Source organism: Trachemys scripta, chromosome 3 (assembly GCF_013100865.1).
Source record: "Trachemys scripta elegans isolate TJP31775 chromosome 3, CAS_Tse_1.0, whole genome shotgun sequence".
Lineage (NCBI taxonomy): Eukaryota > Metazoa > Chordata > Testudines > Emydidae > Trachemys > Trachemys scripta.
Window position 1 is genome coordinate 9714707 of NC_048300.1, and position 21962 is coordinate 9736668.

The window sequence follows — 21962 nt, forward strand, 5'->3', positions numbered from 1 at the left end:
TTGATTTTGATTCACCAAGGGGGACTCAAACCAGGATGGAACACATGGAGGAAACAGTGGGAAATTAAGTTTTAATATAGACTAAAATATCAAAACAGAAATTATGAACCACTCTTAAAAGCAAACATCTTCATACACAATGAAATTACAGAAAGCCTCTTTCAATCTAGGTTCCCTCCCCCCACAAAAAAGACCGAAAGTCAAACCTTGAAATTTAATGAATTATAACATCACAGAGTGCATCAAAGTGACCTTATGCTTTCACTATAACTGATCATTACTATAAGATTATTTTTCACTGTTTCTGGTTTTTGAGCAACAGTATGGGTAGATACTGGCACTGCAAGCACGCCAATGCTACATATATCTCCATTCCACCTACTATACACAATCTTCTCCACAGAAAAACTGAATCAGATGGATATGGAAAACAACAAAATATTTACCTGTAAGCATGGAAATTTTCAATATAATGGTACATCCTGTGAAGGTATTTACTACTACACCTCTACCCCGATAGAACACGACAAATTCGGATATAACGCGGTAAAGCGGTGCTCCAGGGGGGCAGGGCTGTGCACTCCAGCGGATCAAAGCAAGTTCGATACAATGTGGTTTCACCTATAACGCGGTAAGATTTTTTGGCTCCCGAGGACAGAGTTATATCAGGGTAGAGGTGAACTTAATTTTAGTCAATTTAAAAGAATATTTTTACTCCATCCACAAAGACAAAAAGGTCAAAGAAAAAACTAACCTGATTTAACCAATGAGCCCTGATCCCTGCCTAAGATAATTACTGAAGCCAAAAGAAGGCTCTGCTCTAAAATGGATAATATTTAAACCTGCAACAGGAATGGAAGGGAGGAAAGTGTTTGTAGGTTCTACAATTGTTGCAAGATGGTCACACACAAGATCAGTGATTCCTTTTTAAAGTAGGGAAGAGGTGTGTGATTACACGACAACTTACAGAACAGAAGAGCTTGATTATTTAATAAACTGCTATTTATGAGATCATTACATTTTGAAACAGTATTAAAAGAGCTAAAAACTATTAAAAATGTCTATCACTTCTTTGCATATCTTTTTTTGGTTTGTCAAATAACCAAGACAACTAAGATTACCCCCATAACTTCCTCTCTCAGAGTAGAGAACTGGGAAATAAACTAAACCTTTAAACAGGAAAACGGTAGAGGGGAAAAAAACAGCTCTCAAATTGTGAACAATCTATCCTGTTCTAATTCAGTATTGTTGCATCTTCTGTCACTTAGCTTTTGAGAAAGCCGAACAATACAGCAACATTTAAACCAGTAAGAGAACATACATGCAGACTAGTTTAAAAATGTAATACATTTTAAAATTATATAATTGGGATTGGCAAGGCAAGCGGAGTATAAAGAGACATCTTGAGAGAAAATCAGTGGTACACAAAAAAGCAGAACTTTGGGGCAGAGCCCGGAGCTGCAGGCTTTTGCCCGGAGCCCAGCTCCAAAGTCCTGCATAAAAGCACCATCATGAAGAGCCTTGGATCTGAGGAAGAGACGTTCAAATGAGATGGGAGCACTGTGAAGGAACTCAAACATAGGACCAAGATCAGAGCTACTGGCAAGGAAGTGTGTTGCATGAACTGGAACTACGGAGAATGGAATGGAAAAAGTTGCAACAGTTTAGGCAAGAGATGACGTAGGCACGGACAAGAGTTTTAGCAAGATGGATGCAGAGGAAGGAGCGGATTTTGAAGATTATGTATAAGTGACTGATTTGGCAAAATCCTAGGGGCGAGAAGGACAAAGAAAAGTCAAAGATTGCAAGTTTGAGAGGCTAAGGAAAAGAAGCTGACAAAATATGGTGGGGAAGACTAGAGTTCAAAAAAAATTAACTCATCTGTTTACATTTTAAAACAAGATATCTGAAGACTGGCCTCCTTGTTTAACTAGTATAACCCACTTTCTGATCCTCACGTTACTGCTGCTGACTGTGGTCACATAAGGCCTCCACTCAACTCCCCTTATTCAAGCAAATCTTCCACTGAGCATTGTCTGAGTAATGAGTGCTCGACGCAGGGCTCGAAGGGTATGTCTACACTGCACACACACACACAAACGCTGAAGTGGCAAGTATCAGAGCCCAGGTCTACAGACTCCGGCTCACAAGTCTCACACTATGGTGCTAACATCAGACATTTCGGCTCAAGCTGAAGTTTGGGCTCTGTTACCCAGAGTGGGAATGTGCCCTAAGAAAGCTTTGCTTACAGTAGAGTTTTCTGAGGTTAGTGATGCCATCAGCAGGGTAAATGAATTCAGAACATTGCAGCTAGAGGAACTAATTTTAAAGGATTTTTGTTTAAAAGGTAAGTATATTTGTAAGCGGTAAACTTTAAACTCACATCCATTCTGTAACTTAACTAGGATCCTTAAAAATGTGAGAAATACTTGGCTGTTCACTTAGGAGAGAAGGAAATAAGCTAGCTCAGAGCACCACCTATGGGAATGCAGTGTGTACGTGTGTAGTGAATGCAGCAACGGGAGGGGGGAGTGCTAAGCAAGGACTGATTAAATAGGTGTAAATACAGGTGCTTATACTTTTGTTCTCCAGATATACATCAACAGTAATAGGAAGCAACTATAACCATGGTAGGAGAGCAATGTTAGCTTCGCTGTCATACCAGGCATTCTCCATAGCCTGCTATGAGATACTGGCTCCTGGGAAGTACTTAATCAATGGTCTCTGTTTCAAGGGTTAGTTGCTGAACTACATATGAGGTCAACTTAATTTAGGTTGACCTACAGCCACCACAATAATTCAATAAGCTGGTGGTGTCCACACTACCCTTCTCCTGCCAGTGGAGCACATTCTCACCAGGAACACTTGCACCGACTGCAATGGGGCAGTGTGAGGCGCTGACAGGCATGCGGGGCTCACAGCTGGAGCCCCCCATCCACCCTGGGGTGACAGCCCCCGCTATGAGCCCCATGCAGGCTCAATTTCACAGCACAACGCCTACCAGCACTCCCTGCGGAGCTGGGAGCCTGGGCTTTCAGCACCCAGCAGCTGGGCTGGGAGCAGGGTGCCCGGGCAGCAGCCCGACTGAGATCAGAGAGCCGGGGAAAGCAGGACTCCCCACGGGCCAGCAGCCCACTGGGAGCCTGGAGGGCAGCAGGGCTCCCAGCGGGGAGAGGAGAGCCAGGGCAGCAGCCCCCTGGGATCAGATAGCTGGGAGCCCGGGGGGAAGCCAGGCTCTAGTTGGAGCCACACAGACACCACAGGGTGACAGCCCGAGCTGTGGGCCAGGCCCAGGGTTCTGAGCAGGGAACCTACCAGCCTTTCTCGTCAGTTTCACGGCTCCAGGAGTAAGTAACCCAGAGTCTACACCAACATTGCCCTAACTATACCGACATAAGCCCTACGCCTCTCGTGGAGGTGGAGTTATTATGTCAGTGTAGTAGGGCACTTACATTGGCGGGAGCAGGCTGTAGTGTAGACACTGACATAGTTAGTTCAACGTAAACTGCCTTACTTCAACCTAACTCTATAGGGTAGACCAAGCCTGAGTAGGCAGAGGTCTGATCCCCACCTACTGTAAAACTTTAAAGCTAGTACCTCATCATACCAGGTAACAGGACAGTAGCATCTTGTTCATGAATGCAACCAATTTAGGGAATGGGAGCTAGTTCAGGGGCTGGTGGCAGGGTGTCTCTTATTCCACCCATACAGAAAGTTTGGATGCACGGGGTGAGGTCAGTTTGCGGAGCATCCCACAAAACAGCTGCTAGCAACACCACCGAGGTGAGGAATAGTCACAGAAGTACCTTGATGCTATTTAGTATCAAGATCTTACTGTGACGGTAGATACAGCCATTAATGGGACATGTTTTCTTCTCTGCAGCCCTATGAAGACAGTTTAGCCATTATATATACTATGTACACATTAAAACAAACATTTAATTTTAAGTATTACAAAAGAACCATCTTGCGGCCCTTCATTAAAAATAAAATACCCTTCCTGTTTCTTTTTCAGCAATTACTGTAAAACAAAATCTCTAGATAATTTTTAAAGCAATGAGTTCGCATTTGGCTGTAAAGAGGACAATTAAAATGTATTATGCTTTCTTACCAAACCCAGGATCAGGCCAATCAACAGGGTGGATAAAATGAAGATTGCATAAGAACCCCAGACATGAATTCCAAGAGTGCCTGTGAAGTAGCTGTGAATTTGCTGCAAAAGGGAAAAAAAAAACAGATTTAATATGCTTGTATTACATATACTTAGTACTCTGCGCTGTAAGAAAAGAAGGCTAATTATTTATTTTGAAGCCACCACCCATTCTGTAAACTGTTCTTCTCAATTCCCAATTGAGACCTTTCATGCAACAGCCACTATTTGCATTAAAAGAATCTTCCCCCTTTGCCCGCATGCTCTTCCACACTATACTTAAGTCTACTGATACTGTAATTCTTAGAAGACATATGATAAAATCATAGTAATAAAATCAAACCATTTGTTTTTCTTATTTAATAATTCTACATGTAAAAGCTGTTTCAGGAAGGAAACTACAATTTTTCCTTCCTGTAATACTTGCAGTGACTAGTGCTACAACATCAAATCTGCCTGAATTGAAATTTCATATTGGCTCCATGACTAATTTACAGTGCAATTTCCACACGCCACTCATCATACTGGAAGGGACAGAGACAGGGCCTACATTTGTAAGAGGGAATATAAGAGCAAAAATATGCACTCAAGTTGTGCATGCACTTTTAAGGGTAAACCTAATGCTTTATATTAAAGAAAAGAAAGCCATGTCATAAGGAAATAATTACATATAGTGATCTTCACATTACTGACTTGAATCTCTTTCACTCTCTTCCCTAGCTCTTGTAGCACACAGTCCTGTGACATCTACTTTTGCTCAGAAACCAGGTAGCAAGAGGACAATATTAACAACTTTAACGCTTCAGATGATCCTAATGATCGGATCCCTGTGCTCAGTACTATCATGCAGATCCATCAGTGTTAGCAATGTTAGGGGCCCTAGGAAAACAAATAACAAACTTCATTATGTGATCTGCGCATAGTCATGCAGCAATTAGCATCACAAGGATGTTTACAATTCAGGGGACTTCTACCCCAATTTCTAATCAACATAAGAACTGCCATAGTGCTTCAGACCCATAGTCATTACCCAGTCTCAAACACTGGCTGGCAGCAGATACTTCAGAGGAAGGTACAAGAAATGTTATAATACATAGATGTAGGATAATCTACTGTCCTCAAGAGAAAGTCTCCTCCTAATCCCTTATAGTTTAGACTGGCTTTAATGCAGGAAATAAAAAGGTTTTATATTCCTTCTGAAACCTCTCTTTTTTTAAAAAAATATATTCCATAAACTCCGGATATTCTTGTTATCCATCCAAGTGTCCAATTCAACTTGTACAATGCACTGATGCACAACAGTGTGCAAGTCATTTAACCACTCAATCTTAAAAGTGCCCTCCTGTAAAATGGCATAGAAAAGATTTGCACCAACTAAGAAAGGAATGAGAAGGAGCAATAAGCTATGCCATTCACTATTCCATCCCAGGGCACAGCTAAAGAGTAGCTCAACCTAGCTTCGTGGAATTCAGCTGTTCAGCCTCCCATCCCTTCAGTTCACTATTCTAATTTGCTGCGAAGCCCACTTTTCTGCCTCCCTTCTTTAGGGGTCGCAAGTTAATCTGGTATATGTGGCCTCTCCTTCAAAGGAAGCTGAAGCCCACTGCTTGTGCTCTAGTGACACACTTATGAGCAGCTCTGTACTTCATTACATCTGCATGCTTGATAGAGCACTCTGATCAACCTAGTTTTGCTTGATTAATAGAAAGCAAGTACCATGGGACTTAGGGAAATCAAGGATTCTGTTATCTTCAACCTTTTAGAAAAAACCTGGTTTGTTCACAATACCATGTGCATTAGACTCACAGGGAGGAAAGACTCGTGTTTCTGAGTGCTCGATGTATGTGTATTTGTGCACTGGATTCTGCCATCCCATCTTCTAAAGGGTGTCTTTAAGCAATATTCCCATCTGCCATCACCTGCCTTCCCACCCATGCACAGGGCTTAAGAGTTTGCCACCTCCTTACTCACCTACCAAATTGGTGGGGAGGTAGAGATGGCAGGGGCTCAGAATTTCTCCTAGTAGCTCTATTGGGGAAGAGCCTCTGGGGAGCATGTGGTTGTGTGAAGATTCCACCCCACTGTCCTTTGTGGTTAAAGTTATTTAAGTAGATGCCAGTGGACAGAAGCAAGAATTAAAAATGGGCACTGTGGCATCCAAGGGCTGATCAGAAAGAAGAGTTAGGAACATAGCTGAGGTATGGGGATGGCTGTGGGAAGGACTGTGAATGAGCTGTGCAGTTTTCTATCATTTAATTTATATTTTCCAAGACTACATTCAAACAAGCCTAAAAATTTATTTTTAAAAAACACTGTCTAGGACATAAAAGGGTGTCCATCCAAGACTCTGGACCCTTTGTCATTATTCAGCATTACAAAAGTTATCACCCATATCCCAAACAACTTCACCAATTTGCAAATAACCCAGTCTTCAAAACTTCAAATCCAGCACAAAATTCCCACAATGCCTTAAATCCTACCCCTACACATCTAATCCATATATAATTCTCCTCCTCAAAGGCCCAACAGATGGACATGCCTTGAACATCAACAAATTCGGGCCATTTCAGAATGACCCAGGACGTAGGTGAGGGGATGAAATCTGAAGGTCTGGGGCTCTCATCATGGAGGACACCTTGGTACAGCTCAATCCATTACATCAAGGAGACTATAGTTTGAACATCCCCAATAATGGCAGTTGTGACAGTATTGGCAGTTGTGAAGCAGACAGGTCACAGACCATTTAGAGCTTCCTAGGTCAAAACACACTTTAATCTCCACCCAGAAGCCAAACAGCAACCATTGCAGATTACAAATTAGAGATGTCATGTGACCTCATAAAACCTTTCACTCCAGCAGGCAGCTGCCTTCTTCAGGGTTGCCGCTTCCGAACAGCCTTAAAACGTAGCCCCATACTACACTATCCTAGATTAAAAAGATGTCTGAACGTTTAAAATTTCATAAGACCAGATTCTACAACTTTTATATTGAAACTTCATTCAGGGAATTTGGCCTATAGTGAATAAGTAAAATGAGCCACCCAGTTCCTAAAAGCACTTGAAGCTACTCCTCTGAACTGAGGACAACTGAGGACACATTCAAAATTTCTAAACTAAATCAGTTCAGAGGAGATATTCCAAAAATAAATGTTAAGACTTCTCCAGAAGTGAAGAATCTCATTATTCAAATCTGCACCTATAAGAAGTCAGATTTAAGTAACGTAATCTTAAGAAAAACATTTCTCTGGCTAGACACCAAGCATGAGAAATTCTAGGTGGAAAACATTTGTTTTTAATGACCCTAGAAAGATGGAAGTCTAAGATAGGCATATACTAGAAAACTATTTCCAACATTAACAACAGTGTCACTACTGTAATTCCAAATTCATTTCTATTTTCTTTTTCAAGGTTTTTTACCTGTATAAATAAGAATGCAAGACAGGCATATGAAGTAGATTTATAGAATGTACTGCTGAAATATTAATAAGGGTTGGAATCCAATAAAGAAAACACAACCCTCCTGAGAATGACTGACAGACTAGGAGCACTTGACAGATAAACTGTGCATTCAGTATAAACAAATCTAAGGCAATGAACTGAGGGACAAAGCAGCAAAAGGCCACTATATCCACAACAGGTCAAATACTAGAAGTACACAGCAGCTGATGGATTAAGGGGACAGAAGGTGTGATACCCTTGTGAAAGACAGTACAATTCTGGAATGTTTAAAATGCTTATTCTGACAAATAAAAGGGAATTATTCTAGCAACATAAAAATTACTGAGGCTACATTTAGAATGTTGCGCTTACTTCTGACCACCTTATTTTAATAAGGGCATTACAGAAATGGAGTAAACACAGTATGGGACAGCCAGAGAGTTTGAAATGGGTTAGTAATAATGGGATAAGTTTAAATGGTTATAAAAAAGGTTATAAGTTACAACAGAAAAAAGGACAAGAAATTCTAAATTTGAACTTGGGTTATATGAAAGTGATACTCCCAGCTTTGTATGATTAGAGAAAGATATGACACTAAAATAAGCTCATGCATAAAGTAATTCTTTCTGGCCATGGTGCAGAGGGCCAACACAAGACCCTCCAAAGACAAAGCAGTCTCATAGACTCAAACTTTAAGGTTAGAAGGGACTATCATGATGATCTAGTCTGATCTCCTGAACACTGCAGGCCACAGAATCTCACCTATCCATGCCTAAAATATAAATATTAAGAAGAGAATCATCTAGAGCAGTGGTTCCCAAACTTGTTCCGCCGTTTGTGCAGGGAAGCCTCTGGCGGGCCGGGCCGGTTTGTTTACCTGCCGCGTCCGCAGGTCCAGATGATCGCGGCTCCCACTGGCCGCGGTTCGCTGCTCCAGGCCAATGGGAGCTGCTGGAAGCAGCAGCCAGTACGTCCCTCGGCCCGTGCCGCTTCCAGCAGCTCCCATTGGCCTGGAGCAGCGAACCGCGGCCACTGGGAGCCGCGATCGGCCGAACCTGCAGACGTGGCAGGTAAACAAACCGGCCCGGCCCGCCAGGGGCTTTCCCTCAACAAGCGGCGGAACAAGTTTGGGAACCACTGATCCAGAGAATGTGATGGCATCCTAGCTCCACTGTGAATGCAAAATATATTCCGTAATATGGTAGTAATCAGACTATAACGACTCCCTGTACCAGTACAGAATTAATTTTAGGCTGGCTCATTTTATTAGAGCTGCTAACCAATATTAAGATAGCACTGAACAGAGAGTACCCTTTGGCATTGATCATAATCTTATCTATAACCTTAAAATGTCATTTTTGGCAAACAATTCATTAGCCGGGCACGATTTCTGCCTTCAGTTAGAAGGACACAGAAATACATCAAGGGCATAGCCAGACACAATAAGAAAAATGTAAGTTATATATAAGGCTGATAAATATTTGTTTAAACATTGTTTGACATACTTTTTCCTCAGATCTTTAACGCTGTAATAGTGGTTAGTGTTACTTACTCTGATCCATCCAGAGAAATGAAAAAGACCTGCCATTCCATGCATCCTAAGAAAGAAAGGGACACACTCTAGATAAGATTAAGAGTTCGATGCATGACATACTGTATAAATTGAATGAAAACTGATGGAAGAGATGGATGTACAATTTCCAACATCCATCACATCCAGCCGTTCACACCTTCAAACAGAAATTTATATCGCCCATTAGTGAACTTAGGGTGAAAGTCACCCCTCCTGCACTTAGCCTGAGTTAAGCCAAGCTTTGTAGAGGGCACTAAGTAGAGGCTTGGGAGAAGAAATTCAAACAGACACAGTTGTCCATATTCATTCAATAGGCCAGAACAGCCACTACTGCCTTTTTATAACCCCCATGCAGGGCACAGTCATGGATCCGGTGGTTCTTCACCAGCCCAGCCTCAAAGGTACACTAGCCTATTTGGAGTAGGAGAGGCTCCTTATACTTGTAGAATTCCTATAGCCTTCCCAGCTCTTAAGCAGCGCAATAGGGCTTATGCTGGGGCTCTCTACACCTCACGTGAATTTCACTCATGATGACTAAAGGACTCTCTTATGCTAAGGTAAAAAAGGGGTCCAATACAAATCTCTGATTCATTGTTTCATCACCATCTCGAACGGTAAAAGTGTGGTTTTCCCTTAATGCAAACTCTATGTAAAGGCAGCAGGTTACAGGAAAATACTTTATTCTAGCACTACGTTTTATCTCCTACCATTCAGCAACAAAGAAAGGAAAACTGCACAAAATGTATTTGCTAGTCACTTAACTATAGGGATTTTTAGTGAGTCCAAATGGCACATGTGACCAGAAGTCATTACATGGCAGACCTGCATAACAAAACTGTTTCATTCCAGTACTCAGTGGACATAAAAATTGCCATTCCTGTTAATAATAATGCTGAGCAGTTATGCTTTTCACCTTCAAAGAACTCTCTGTATTTAAAATGTACAAATCTTAAAGATGTCAAGGACTGAATAGGCATGGAAAATAAACTGCTCGCACACCAAAGGGTCAGGGCTGAGGCACCATAGCAAGGTAGCTTGCAGAAGCTTAGATTGCCAACACCTATGCTATGCTTGTCCAGTGGACAAGGACTTCAGTCTTTAACGGTATCAGTCTAGCACTTTTTATTAGTGACATCAAAAACATTTATTTTTAAGTTAAAATTATACTCTAGTTACATTATAGAAGATGGGGATTTCCATCCAGCTACGGGCTCTACAGCTTCCCATTTTCTCTCTAGGATATAGCCTCGAAGGTCTTCGGACGTCCTTGAGCCACGATATCTGCGAAATACGCCATCCTTCGCACTGAGGAGCACAGACACATGGTAATTACAATAATGCCCCTTATTATAAGAAACTGCCTCTGCAGCCAAAATGAATTACCCATCCTAAGAGGTATTGGTGCCACTTATGAAGCTTGACCTGCACTCCAACAAAGAGACCCTCGACGGTAAATTAGGGTTCCAAAAGAATTATGAATACTTCACTTCATGAACACTTACAAACTAAACAATCCTGAGGGATTAAACATACAAACAAAGAAATATACCCACCTATACATATACATTATGGCAGCGATTTTCTGAGAAACCTAAAAAAGTTGGGATTCCAAATCTCATTCAAATTCAATAGAATTCAGGCACCTGACTTCCTCAGGCTCCTCTAAAATAGCCTTTAGCTTTTTTATTTTTTAAAATTAGTTTATTGTAATAGACCTAACTGTGTGACATATTTATCTGAAGGATTCTTACAACATAATGGAGCGGAAGGATCGGGGGGTGTACACCTTACAATCTCTTCCCTGAATGTTTTTAATTATGTTATGCATAAACAAGGCATTTACAGACACTATTTTTCTTGGAAACAACCTCAGGTGAGGAATTTACCTGTGTTATCACAAACAAAAGTTTTAGCCCAAAGCTTGAATTTCAGAGAATTAGAGTGTTCTCTTTGTCCATTCGTACCCCCCATTCTGCTTTCAATTATACCAGTTTAAGACCAAAGTTGCAAGCAGAATTTGGAATGCGCGCGCGCACACACACACACACACAGTTTGTGCACACATTAGATAGAGTTATTTTTAAGTTCCATACATTTTAAAAAAATCTAGTAGTAAAAAATCCAGTACTACATATATGCAGTGCAAGTTATTGTTGAGATGAAAACTCAGACTTCAGTCTCCTGATATGTTTATATTTGCAACCTTAATGTTATATTAACATTCGTATTTTTCCTGCTCAAATAATTCCCTTCAGACTTCACGATTACATAAATTTCCAAGAAAATTCTCACTTTGGGATGATATGGTCACAGTAAATCTCAACTCAAAATGAAAATTTCTAGGAAAACCATGAGCAAGCGAGAACAGAGGAAAATCTTTGTGCAAATTTAAACTACAGTATAGCATTAGTTGGTAAAAATGCAATTAAAATTGTCTTTAGATTAAGAAATAGCTTATTTAAATTATATTAATCTGAATTACATATGCAGAGCAAAGCTATTTTGTCTTGGAACAAAAAAAACTTTTAAAAAGATATTTTAAGCTCTAAAATGTATTTCTTTAATAAAAAAAAAAAAACACACTATAGCAGCTATCCAGGGTTCTGGATGCTTATCCCATAAATTAAAAACACAAAACAGACAGACACAGGACTACTTATAGCAATAACCCACTCATCCCACACCCTCCAACAACCTTAGCAGAGAAGGAAAACAAACTGCAAGTCTTGTTCTTAGCCACTGCATTAACTAATGCTCTGGGGAAGGTGAGGAGAATTATGTTACATAACATACGCTATGCCAGAATTATGTTCCACAGGTGGTGGCTATCAACAACAGTATGTGAGGAATCATTTTAATTTGCATCTGTTCACAGGCTCTGCATGATGCTTCATCGGTATGGAAACTGACAGCTTTGATTCCTGTATGATACAGACTTACTGGTAAATAGTAGGAAGTGTGGTGACAAAAAAACGGCCACTCAAACCTGGTAGAGAGAAAAAAAAAATACAAATCACATTTGTTCAGCTCAACTTCTGAAAAATAAATTTCTATTTTGATTTTCTAAAGATACCTATAAACATTTGTCTTCTCAGAACACAATGTGAACATGAATGGGGTTATCACATCTCTAATAAAACGTTTAGTTGTTTTGTTCTAGAGAATACCGCAGTAAATCCATGACAACACTATTCAATATAAAATATTGTCTAGCATAATAGCAAAAAAATTATGAAAAACTGTTACTTACCTTATGGTAACTGATTCTTTGAGAAGTTTTGTCTGTGTGGATACCACTCTAGATGTGGGCATGTAAGATCAGAATCTTTGAATAGCAGCATCTGTTGAGCTGTGCCTGCGACATTCATGTGCTTGCCCCCTCCCCATCCCTATCCGAGGGCATAAAGTGCAGAGTGGTTGCAACTGTCCCTCAGTTTACTTGCTAGTTCAGAATCACAGTTAACGAACACTCCAAAAAAAGCAGAGAGAGGGAGGGTGGGGGGATCCGGCGGATGACAACATCTAAAGGTTACTAGTTACTAGAACTTAAGTAAATGGAGGTTGCTTACTTGTAACAAGATTCTTAGAGATGTGTAGTCCCTATCTGTACCCAACATGTACCCACCCACTCTGGAGGAGGAACACAAGCTAGTTGGTAACAAAGAGCAATACAATCCAAAATCCATTTCGAAAGTCTCTGAGCCAATACAGCTTGATTACTCAGCTATGGAAATAAATACTTTAGGCATCTTTCTAATATCCTTTGTTCTTTGCAGATAAAAGGCCAAAGCCAGTTTATCAAGAGAATGCAGCCATCTCTCCTCATATGAGGCATGTGGTGTAGGAAAAAAATAATGATAAGTAGATGAAAGGTGACTCATATGAAACTCGGAAACTATTTTAGGTATGAATCTGGGGTGGGGACAAAATAAGACTTTTTTTGTTACCTTCTCAAAGAGATGTTTTCTGAATCTCAGTTCCCAACCCTCATGAGTTCTGGGGAAGGGGTGGAGGGAGGGCAGATGCTGCAGCTGGCAAAAACATTAGCCTCACCCAAGCAATAGAGGCAGCATTGATGTTCATCGCTTCCCAAAAAGGAGTGAGAGCATAAGAGACAGCTTTTGAACTCCGGGACCCTGGGCATAATCCCAGATGTCTTGGGGAGAAAAAGCCCCGGGGCGGGGAAGAAATGGGGGAAAGCTATCTCACTATACTATGCTGGACTATACTATAAAGACTACTAAAGCTACTAAAATTACTAAAAAACTAACTATATGCAATACGTTACAGCTATGATGCACTAAAAAAGGTGCTGAGGACACCAAAGATTCTAACTCAGACCTTGCGGCAGTAACAAGGAACTGGACAGGTGTCAGCCCGCCCCACCGTTTATGCCCTCGGTTCAGAGCACAAGGAGAGCTACAGCATACATGCGTGCCAATGGACACGGCTTGCAAAAAAAATTCTGGACTCAGGCACATGGCACACGTGTGTATCCCATGTGTGGAATATGCATGCGAACCATCACTCCAAGAAGAACAGTTTGTTCTTAATATGCATCCACGGAGATCCCGCTCTCCTGGTGACTGATGAGCAATGCCGTTATGGAAGGTGGAATTGTGCAATCCTAACTGCCAGTAAATAAAGTGATTTTAACACTGTCCTACCAAATCTGGCACCTGATCTTGCAGTGAAGTCAAGGACATAGTGTTTAAACAAAGTGGCTATCTTGCAGATCTCTGATATGGCGATGTTTCTAAAGCATGCAGAGGAGAAACTGTGGTTTAGTGGAATGAGCTTTGATGGTTAGGCCTTGGCTACACTTGCGGATTCACAGCGCGCTGTGAAGCGCGAGTGTAGTCGCGCCGCCTGCTGCGAGAGAGCGTGCAGCGCTGCAGGCGCTGATTACACTGGCGCTTTACAGCGCTGCACTCGCTGCGCTCAGGGGGGGTGTTTTTTCACACCCCTGAGCGCAGCAAGTGCAGCGCTGTGAATTGCCAGTGTAGCCAAGGTCAGAGGAAGAAGCATTCACGCCATGTGATAGATACACTGGGTAATCCAGTTTGATACTCTCTAGAAAGAAGTGGCCTGCCCCTTAGAAGCACTACTTTTGGCAACAAATACAGGGAGCTTACCTAAAGGACTTTGTTCTATCAAAATATTATAACAGGGCTCTGAAAAAGATCCAAAGTGTGAGGTTTTGTTTCCCCTGGAGAGGAATGGTGTTTTTGAATGAAAGCAGGGAGATCAACAGACTGTTTTAAATGGAAATCTGACCATTTGGGGAATAATATTTTAGAGGGGATCTCAACATCTCCTTATCTCTGTGGAATGTTGTGTGAGGATCATCAGCCAAGAGTGCTTGAAGTTTACCTTCTGGCTGATGTAACAACAATAAAAAAGACCATCTAAAGAGTAAGTTGGTGTAAACAGCATTCACGAGAAATTCAAAAAGAGATTCCATGATGCTTGTAAGGACAATTTTAAGATCCTACATTTGAGGGGTCTCTTTGGTGGGTAAGTATGAAAGCTTTAGAAACCCTTAGAAATCTGGGGTGAGAGAAGACAGAATATGACTGGATAGGATGGCATGAATAAATAGCTGCAAAGTGGACCTGAATGGAGCTAAATAAAAGTCCAGAGTGTTTCAAATGTAGAATACAAATCAAGGATTTTAGGTCTGGGAGCCTCCAATGTAGCACGGTTGTGCTGGGCTACCCAAATTGAAAATCTTTTCCACTCAGAGTACATTATCATTGTAAATAGTTTTCTGCTTGGCAGAAGGATTTCTCGGACTTACAGTGAATCTCTCAGTAGCAGTCAACTGGAGAATATCCAGGCTATCAGGTGTAGCAATTTTGCTTCTAGGTGAAGTACTTTATATTAGTTCTGTGATCTGTCTGGACAGTTTGGAAGTGCGATTGGAAGCTGAGTAGGAGGAGACTAAGATCTAGCAACCAGAATTTTCTTTGCCAATATGACACTATCAAGATAAGTACAGATTCATCCTGTCTGATTCTCCATATCATGCAGGTTATCAGAAAGATCAGTGGAGAAACACACAATACTGTGATTCCACAGCATGATACAGGCATCTTTCAAGGATCCCAGGCTCATGAATCCTCTGAAGCAAAAAAGACCAGACACTATTTTCTTTGGTGGCAAACAAGACTATAATAAGATTCCCCATGGATGTTTTTATAAAATATATGATCTAGGAATTATTTTGGGGAAATTGTATGGCATATGTTACACCACAGGTCAGACTAGATTATCACAACGGTCTCTTTTGGCCTTAAAAATCTATAAATCTGTGAAATACAGGCATGATGATGGAGCTCTTCAGAGATCATTAGTTGTTGCTGATGGATTTCCTGCTTCGGAAGTCCATTACATTCTTACCGGCTCCTGGGAAATGAAGAGCTATTAGAACTATCCTGGATTGTTGGCAGCATGTCCATAATTTCATTGCCTCCAGGCATTAGAGTGATGAACAAGCACCTCCATAGTTATTTACTGTTGTGTCTGAGAGAACCCGTACAGTGGAATTCTATAAAACAGGCACAGCGTAGCAACCTCCTCTATCATGAAGTCAGCTGGCACTATTAATGCTGCTATTATCGGTGCCAGTGCCAATACCAGCATTTGCCAACATGTCAGGTGCAGGCCCCATGAAGGACTGAGCCAGAAGTTAAGCCCATGTCACTTGTCCCATCACATGAGTGGTCTTAATGCTCCATCCCAAGAGGAGAGCAAAGGTTTATGCTTCTTTGGGAATGAGAAGATTGGCACGAGGAATGATGTTCTGACCTCCTTTGTTTTAGTCAGGAGGCACTACTGGTCTTTGGTGCTAGCCCATACGGCCAGGGGGGCTCGGCAGTCTCAGATCCTTATCAGACAGCACTGGGGCAGATCTTTTGTGGGTATCAACCTCAGGGGTTGCATACTGGCTAACAGGGGCACCAGCAGACTGGGATTTAGAAGTGACTAGTCCCATATTGGGAATTGATGTCCATTCTTCATTTCTGAGGTGCCTCTCTTCAACTACTGAAAAACGTATGGAGTGTTCCAGGCTTTTCTTGTTTTGGCTGAAAAGATCAGCAAACCGAGCAGCAGCCTGGTACATGGCTCTCACCAAGACAAAGAAAGGTATTGGTTTCGACAGTCTGTGAGGGCAATGGTTTTGTTGCAAGAGGAACACAGGTTTGAAGCCCGAAGGCTTCAAATTTGCTATTTTAGGATTATGATAGTGGCACAAAGTACCATGGAGAAATTATTATTTTTTTTTTTTAAAGGAGGAATTTTGTTCAGAAATTAACCCTACCTAGGTGAAGACATTGCAAGAGAAAGGAAAAATTCAGCTATGGGCTGAACCAAGGGACTTGTGGCCACTCTGCCCTTTATGCCCTCAAGTGGAGGAGAGTAAGCACAGACAAAGCCCAACAGAGATGTCTAGTCATTCAAAGATTCAGATCTTGTGCACGTCAGGCACATGTGCTTCTAGAGTGGTATTCACGTGGATGAATACTTCAAGAAGAAATTACTGATTCTGCTATCTCTAAACTTCACTATCACTCATTAATTCAGGCATGCAACTTCACACAGGTCTATAAAATTTTGCTACAAGGCAGCCTGGCAGGAAGCCAGAGACAGTAGCAAGGGGCCCTAAATGCCAATCAGAAGGTACAGGGCCTTATGTGTAAATGCCAACTCACTCGTATATCCCCCAGGCTTAAGGATCAAACCTCTGCATCCCCACAACTCCCTGATCTTGGCAAAGGAAGTATTTGGAGAAGCATTTTGCTTTGTTTATTCTTAGCCAGCACTTTATAATAATAATATGTGGAGATATACCTCTCTCATTGAACTGGAAGGGACCCCGAAAGGTCATCGAGTCCAGCCCCCTGCCTTCACTAACAGGACCAAGTACTGAATTTGCCCCAGATCCCTAAGTGGCCCCCTGGGTTTAGCAGGCCAATGCTCAAACCACTGAGCTATCCCTCCCCTTTGGATTTTAAAAACTTTGGATTTGAAAAATATGTTTTGGGGGGTTTTTAGGTCTTGTTAAATGATGCTTAAAATAAGGATTCTGTGACTCTTGCATTACCCTAGACCAAAATCTGTGTTAAAAATGAGATGCTAAATGGGTCAACTAGAAGTGAAAATTCAAATACTGCAACAATTTTGAAGGGCTTTTTGGGTAAGAGGGAATCAGAGTAATCTCATATTAATCAGCAAGACACGGCACTGAATTAAGAACCTGCTGCTTATTTCACCTCTAATGCAAGACCAAAAAAAGAAAAAAGAAGAAGTGGGAGAGGAACAAAGGAGGGAAAAGCAATTAGATTAAATAAGGAGGAAACAATGTGAGATGTAAAACTATGTATTACTTGTTATCGAGGGATCTAATTCAACCTGTAGCACATCAGAACATTTAAAAATATAATCACTGAAATGGAAAATGAAATGGAAATTCACTTTCTGGAGTCACTGAACTTTTTTTGATTTACCAAGTTGCATTAGATTACTTGGAAATTTCTACCTAGCAGTACTTAACTCCTGGTGTTTCTATTATCATCATCATCAAAGGAACTTATAACTCTCCTTCATGCTTAGCAATTCCATTTTTTTCTTAAATATAACTGGTGTTTAAACAGATATTAACTTTTTCACATCAGCTGCCAGATATTCTGTTTTATCATTTTAGATTATAATCTAATTTTATCATCTAGTGCTACGGGATTTTATTTGATCTAGAGAAAAAAATTTTCAAAGTCCTAACAATAAAGTAAAGCAGTGATATGTAAATTATTCTACACCACCATTTTCATTATATCTGCATACTAACAGTTCCCATTATAGTAGTATAAATTTCTAGAACAAAAGAACAGCTACACTGGGTCAGACAGATGGTCCATCTATCTCAGGATCCTGTCTTTTGACAGTGGCCAATGCCAGATAATTCAAAGGGAATGAAAAGAAAAGGGAAATCTTAAGTAATCCATCCCTGTTGTCCAATCCCAGCTTCTGACAGTCAGGGGCTTAGCGTCACCCAGAGCATGGGGTTGCATCCCTGACCATGCTGGCTAATAACCCTTGATGGACCTATCCTCCATGAATTTAGCTAATTTTTTTTGAACACAGATACACATTTGGCCTGCATAACATCTCCTAGCAATGAGTTCCATAGATTGACCATGCATTGTATGAAGAAGTACTTCCTTTTGTTTGTTTTAAACCTGATGCTTATCAAATTTCATTGGGTGACCCCGGGTTCTTGTCTTATATGAAGGGGTAAACAACACTTCCTTAGTCACTTTCTCCACACCATTCACGATTTTATAGACCTCTACCATATCCCTTCTTAGTCATCGCTCTTCTAAGATGAACAGTCCCAGTCTTTTTTGTCTCTCCTCATATGGAAGCTGTTCCATACCCTTAATCATTTTTGTTGCCCTTTTGTGTACCTTTTTCATTTCTAATGGATGTTTTTAGAGATGGGGCAATCAGGCCTACACACGATATTCAAACTGTGGGCATATCATGGATTAATATACTGTCATTATTGTAATTACTATCTTATTATCTATCCCTTTCCTAATGGTTCCTTACATTGTTAGCTTTTTTGACTGCAGCTGCACATTGAGTGGACATTTTCAGAAAACTATCCATAATGACTCCACTTTCTTGAGTAGTAACAGCGAATGTTGACCCCATCATTTCATATGTTTTTCAACGTGCATTACTTTACATTTATCAACATTGAACTTCAGTTGCCATTTTGTTGCCCAGTCACCCAGTTTTGAAAGATCCCTTTGTAACTCTTCAGAGTCTGCTTTGGACTTAGCTATCTTACGTAACTTTTGTATCATCTGCAAACTTTGCCCCTCACTGTTTACCACTTTTTCCAAATCATTTATGAATATGTTGGATAGCACTGGTCCCACTACAGATCCATGGGGGGCACTGCTATTTACCTCTCTTCAGTCTGCAAACTGACCATTTATCCCTACCCTTTGTTTCCTATCATTTACCCAGTTACTGATGCACGAGAGGACCTTCCCTCTTATCCCATGGCTCCTTACTTTGCTTAAGAGCCGTTGGTGAGGGACCTTTGTCAACGGCTTTCTGAAAGTTCAAGTACACTATACCCACTGGATCACACTTGTCCATGTTTGTTGACCCCCTCCAAGAATTCTAATAGTTTGGTGGGCATGATTTCCTTTTACAAAAGCTGTGTTGACTCTTCCTCAACATATCGTGTTCATCTAGGTGTCCGATAATTCTGTTCTTCACTATAGTTGCAACCAATCTGCCTGGTACTGAAGTTGGGATTACCGGCCTATAATTGCAAAGTTTGCCTCTGGAGCATTTTTTTAAAATTGGCATCACATTAGCTATCCTCCAGCCATCTACACAGAAGACCTAAGTGATAGGTTACGTATCACAATTAGTAATTTCACATTTTAGTTCCCTCTGAGCTGTTGGGTGAATACCATTTGGTCCTGGTGATTTATTACTGTTTAAGTTATCAATCTGTTCCAAAATTACCTCTACTGACACTTCAATCTGGGACAATTCCTCAGATTTGTCATCTCTGACAAATGCAGAGAATTCTTTGACTGATGCAAATAATTCATTTAGCTTCTCCGCAATGTCCTTTTTTTCCCCGGAGAGCTTCTCTAGCATCTCAATCATCCAGTGGCCCCACTGATTGATTGGCAGTCTTCCTACTGCTGATGTACTTTAAAAAAATTGCTGTTAGTTTGTGTGTTTTGCTAGTTGCTCTTCAAATTTTATTTTTTGGCTTGCCTAACTATACTTTTACACATGACTTGCCAGAATTTATGCTCCTTTCCATTTTCCTCAGTTTGACTTCCAATTTTTAAAAGGATTCCTTTTTGCCTCTAACCATTTATTTTATTCTCTTGGTTAGCCATGGTGGCAATCATCCCAGGAGACATGCATAAGGCATTCATGCAGTAAATTTATTAAGTTTGTAATGAATGATATGACCATTAACATGCCTACTTTTCAAAGGCACAGATGGGAGGTAGGTGCTTAACTCCCACTGGTCAATGGGAGTTAAGCACCTGAAAACCATTTAGGCCTTTGAAAGTCTCCCTCACTATCCCTAAGTATTCCCGTCCCTATCCAATTATCCAATCCATCTGAATGGAGACTTTTTTGGGGAGAGCAGGGCAAGGGCATTGACAATTTCTTCCCCACCTGTTGATTACAACCAAGTTCCCACTTCCAACAATGATCTTTCCCAGCATACACCTTCCAGCCAAGAAGTGGGTCCACTGACATGGGCAAAGCCCCCAGTACGATTGCCCCTGTGATTGAAAAATACTTCAACTTAGGTTACAACCAAAAACTGACTAAACTAAAGTAACCTTAACAGGTCCCTTGCAAAAAACTTTCTAGAGAACAAAAAACATGGAAGCCTATGGTCAACTGAATTCCCACATGGGGCACACAGTAATCGTAAACTTATCTACTAAAAGAAAAATCAGATGATAAACCATAGAGAGCCAAAACCACTTAGGCTACAGTAACTCCTCGCTTAACATTGTAGTTCTGTTCCTGAAAAATGCGACTAAGCGAAATGATGTTAAGCGAATCCAAATTTCCCCATAAGAATTACTGTAAATGGGGGGGGTTAGGTGCCAGGGAAATTTTTTTCACTAGACAAAAAACTATATTATATAGATATACACACAGTATACATTTTAAACAAACAATGTAATACTGTTCACAACTATGATGATTGTGAGGCTTGGCTGAGGTGGTGAAGTTAGAGGGTGGAAGAGGGAGGGATATTTCCCAGGAAATGCCTGGCTGCTAAATGACGAACTAGCACTCAGCTGAGCCCTCAAGGGTTAACACATGGTTGTTAATGTAGCCTCTCACACTAGGCAGCAGGAACAGGAGGGAGGGGAGACAGCATAGCAGACAGAGACAGACACACACCTTGTGTGTGGGGGAGAGAGAGAGATGCACACTGCCCCTTTAAGTAAGCTGACCCACTCCTAAGTGCACTGTCTTTTTAAGTGGATCAGGAAGTTGAGACAGCAGCTGCTGCCCCAAGCTCTCTCTGTCTCTCTCCCTCCGTGTCCTCTCCTTGCTCTATATGGAGAAGGGGTAAGCGGGGTGCAGGAGCATGGGGGAGGGGGACACCCTGACATTAGGCCTCCTTTCCCCCACTGCACAGCAAGCAGGAGCTCCCGGGAGCAGCTCCAAGGCAGAGGGCAGGAGCAGCACATGGCAGTGGGGGGAGGGACAGCTGAACTGCTGATTGATAGCCTGCTGGGCGGCTGCAGCACAGGGAACTTAGGGGAGCGGGGAGTTGATAGGGGGAGCTGATGGAGGGCTGCCGGTCCACCCTGGTTCCAAGCCCCCACCAGCTAGCTGCAATGGGCTCCTCTTCCTGCAAGCAGTGGACAAAGCAGGCGGCTGCCAAACAACGTCAGAAGGGAGCATTGCACAACTTTAAACGAGCATGTTCCCTAATTGATCAGCAACATAACAGCGAAACAATGTTAACCAGGACGACTTTAAGTGAGGAGTTACTGTATTTGAAAATCCTACCAGTAATTTTTAAGTTCTTTATCAGAAAGACTACTTCTTTGAAATTTCCCCAAACAATTCTGCTTGTCAAAGCCTTATTTTTGAAAGAATCATTTTCTTAAAAAAAAACATATGCATCACATAAATGCCTGTAGGCCCTAATATAGATCAAAGTCCCATTGTTTTAGCATAGTACAAACACAAAAGAGCTTAAAATCTAATGGGGAAT

General features: G+C 41.3%; 1 protein-coding gene across 2 annotated transcripts in view; it reads right to left on the reverse strand.

The window, feature by feature from the left end:
- The window catches only part of TMX4 (thioredoxin related transmembrane protein 4), a 57260-nt gene that overhangs the window by 15953 nt on the left and 19345 nt on the right, over window positions 1–21962 (reverse strand). For both annotated transcript variants that reach the window (XM_034764105.1, XM_034764104.1), the window contains exons 3-6: window positions 12101–12146; window positions 10337–10465; window positions 9140–9185; window positions 4112–4213 (exon numbers count right to left, since the gene is read on the reverse strand). In XM_034764105.1, the coding sequence (XP_034619996.1) occupies window positions 4112–4213; window positions 9140–9185; window positions 10337–10465; window positions 12101–12146 (323 nt within the window). The remainder of the gene's footprint in view (window positions 1–4111; window positions 4214–9139; window positions 9186–10336; window positions 10466–12100; window positions 12147–21962) is intronic.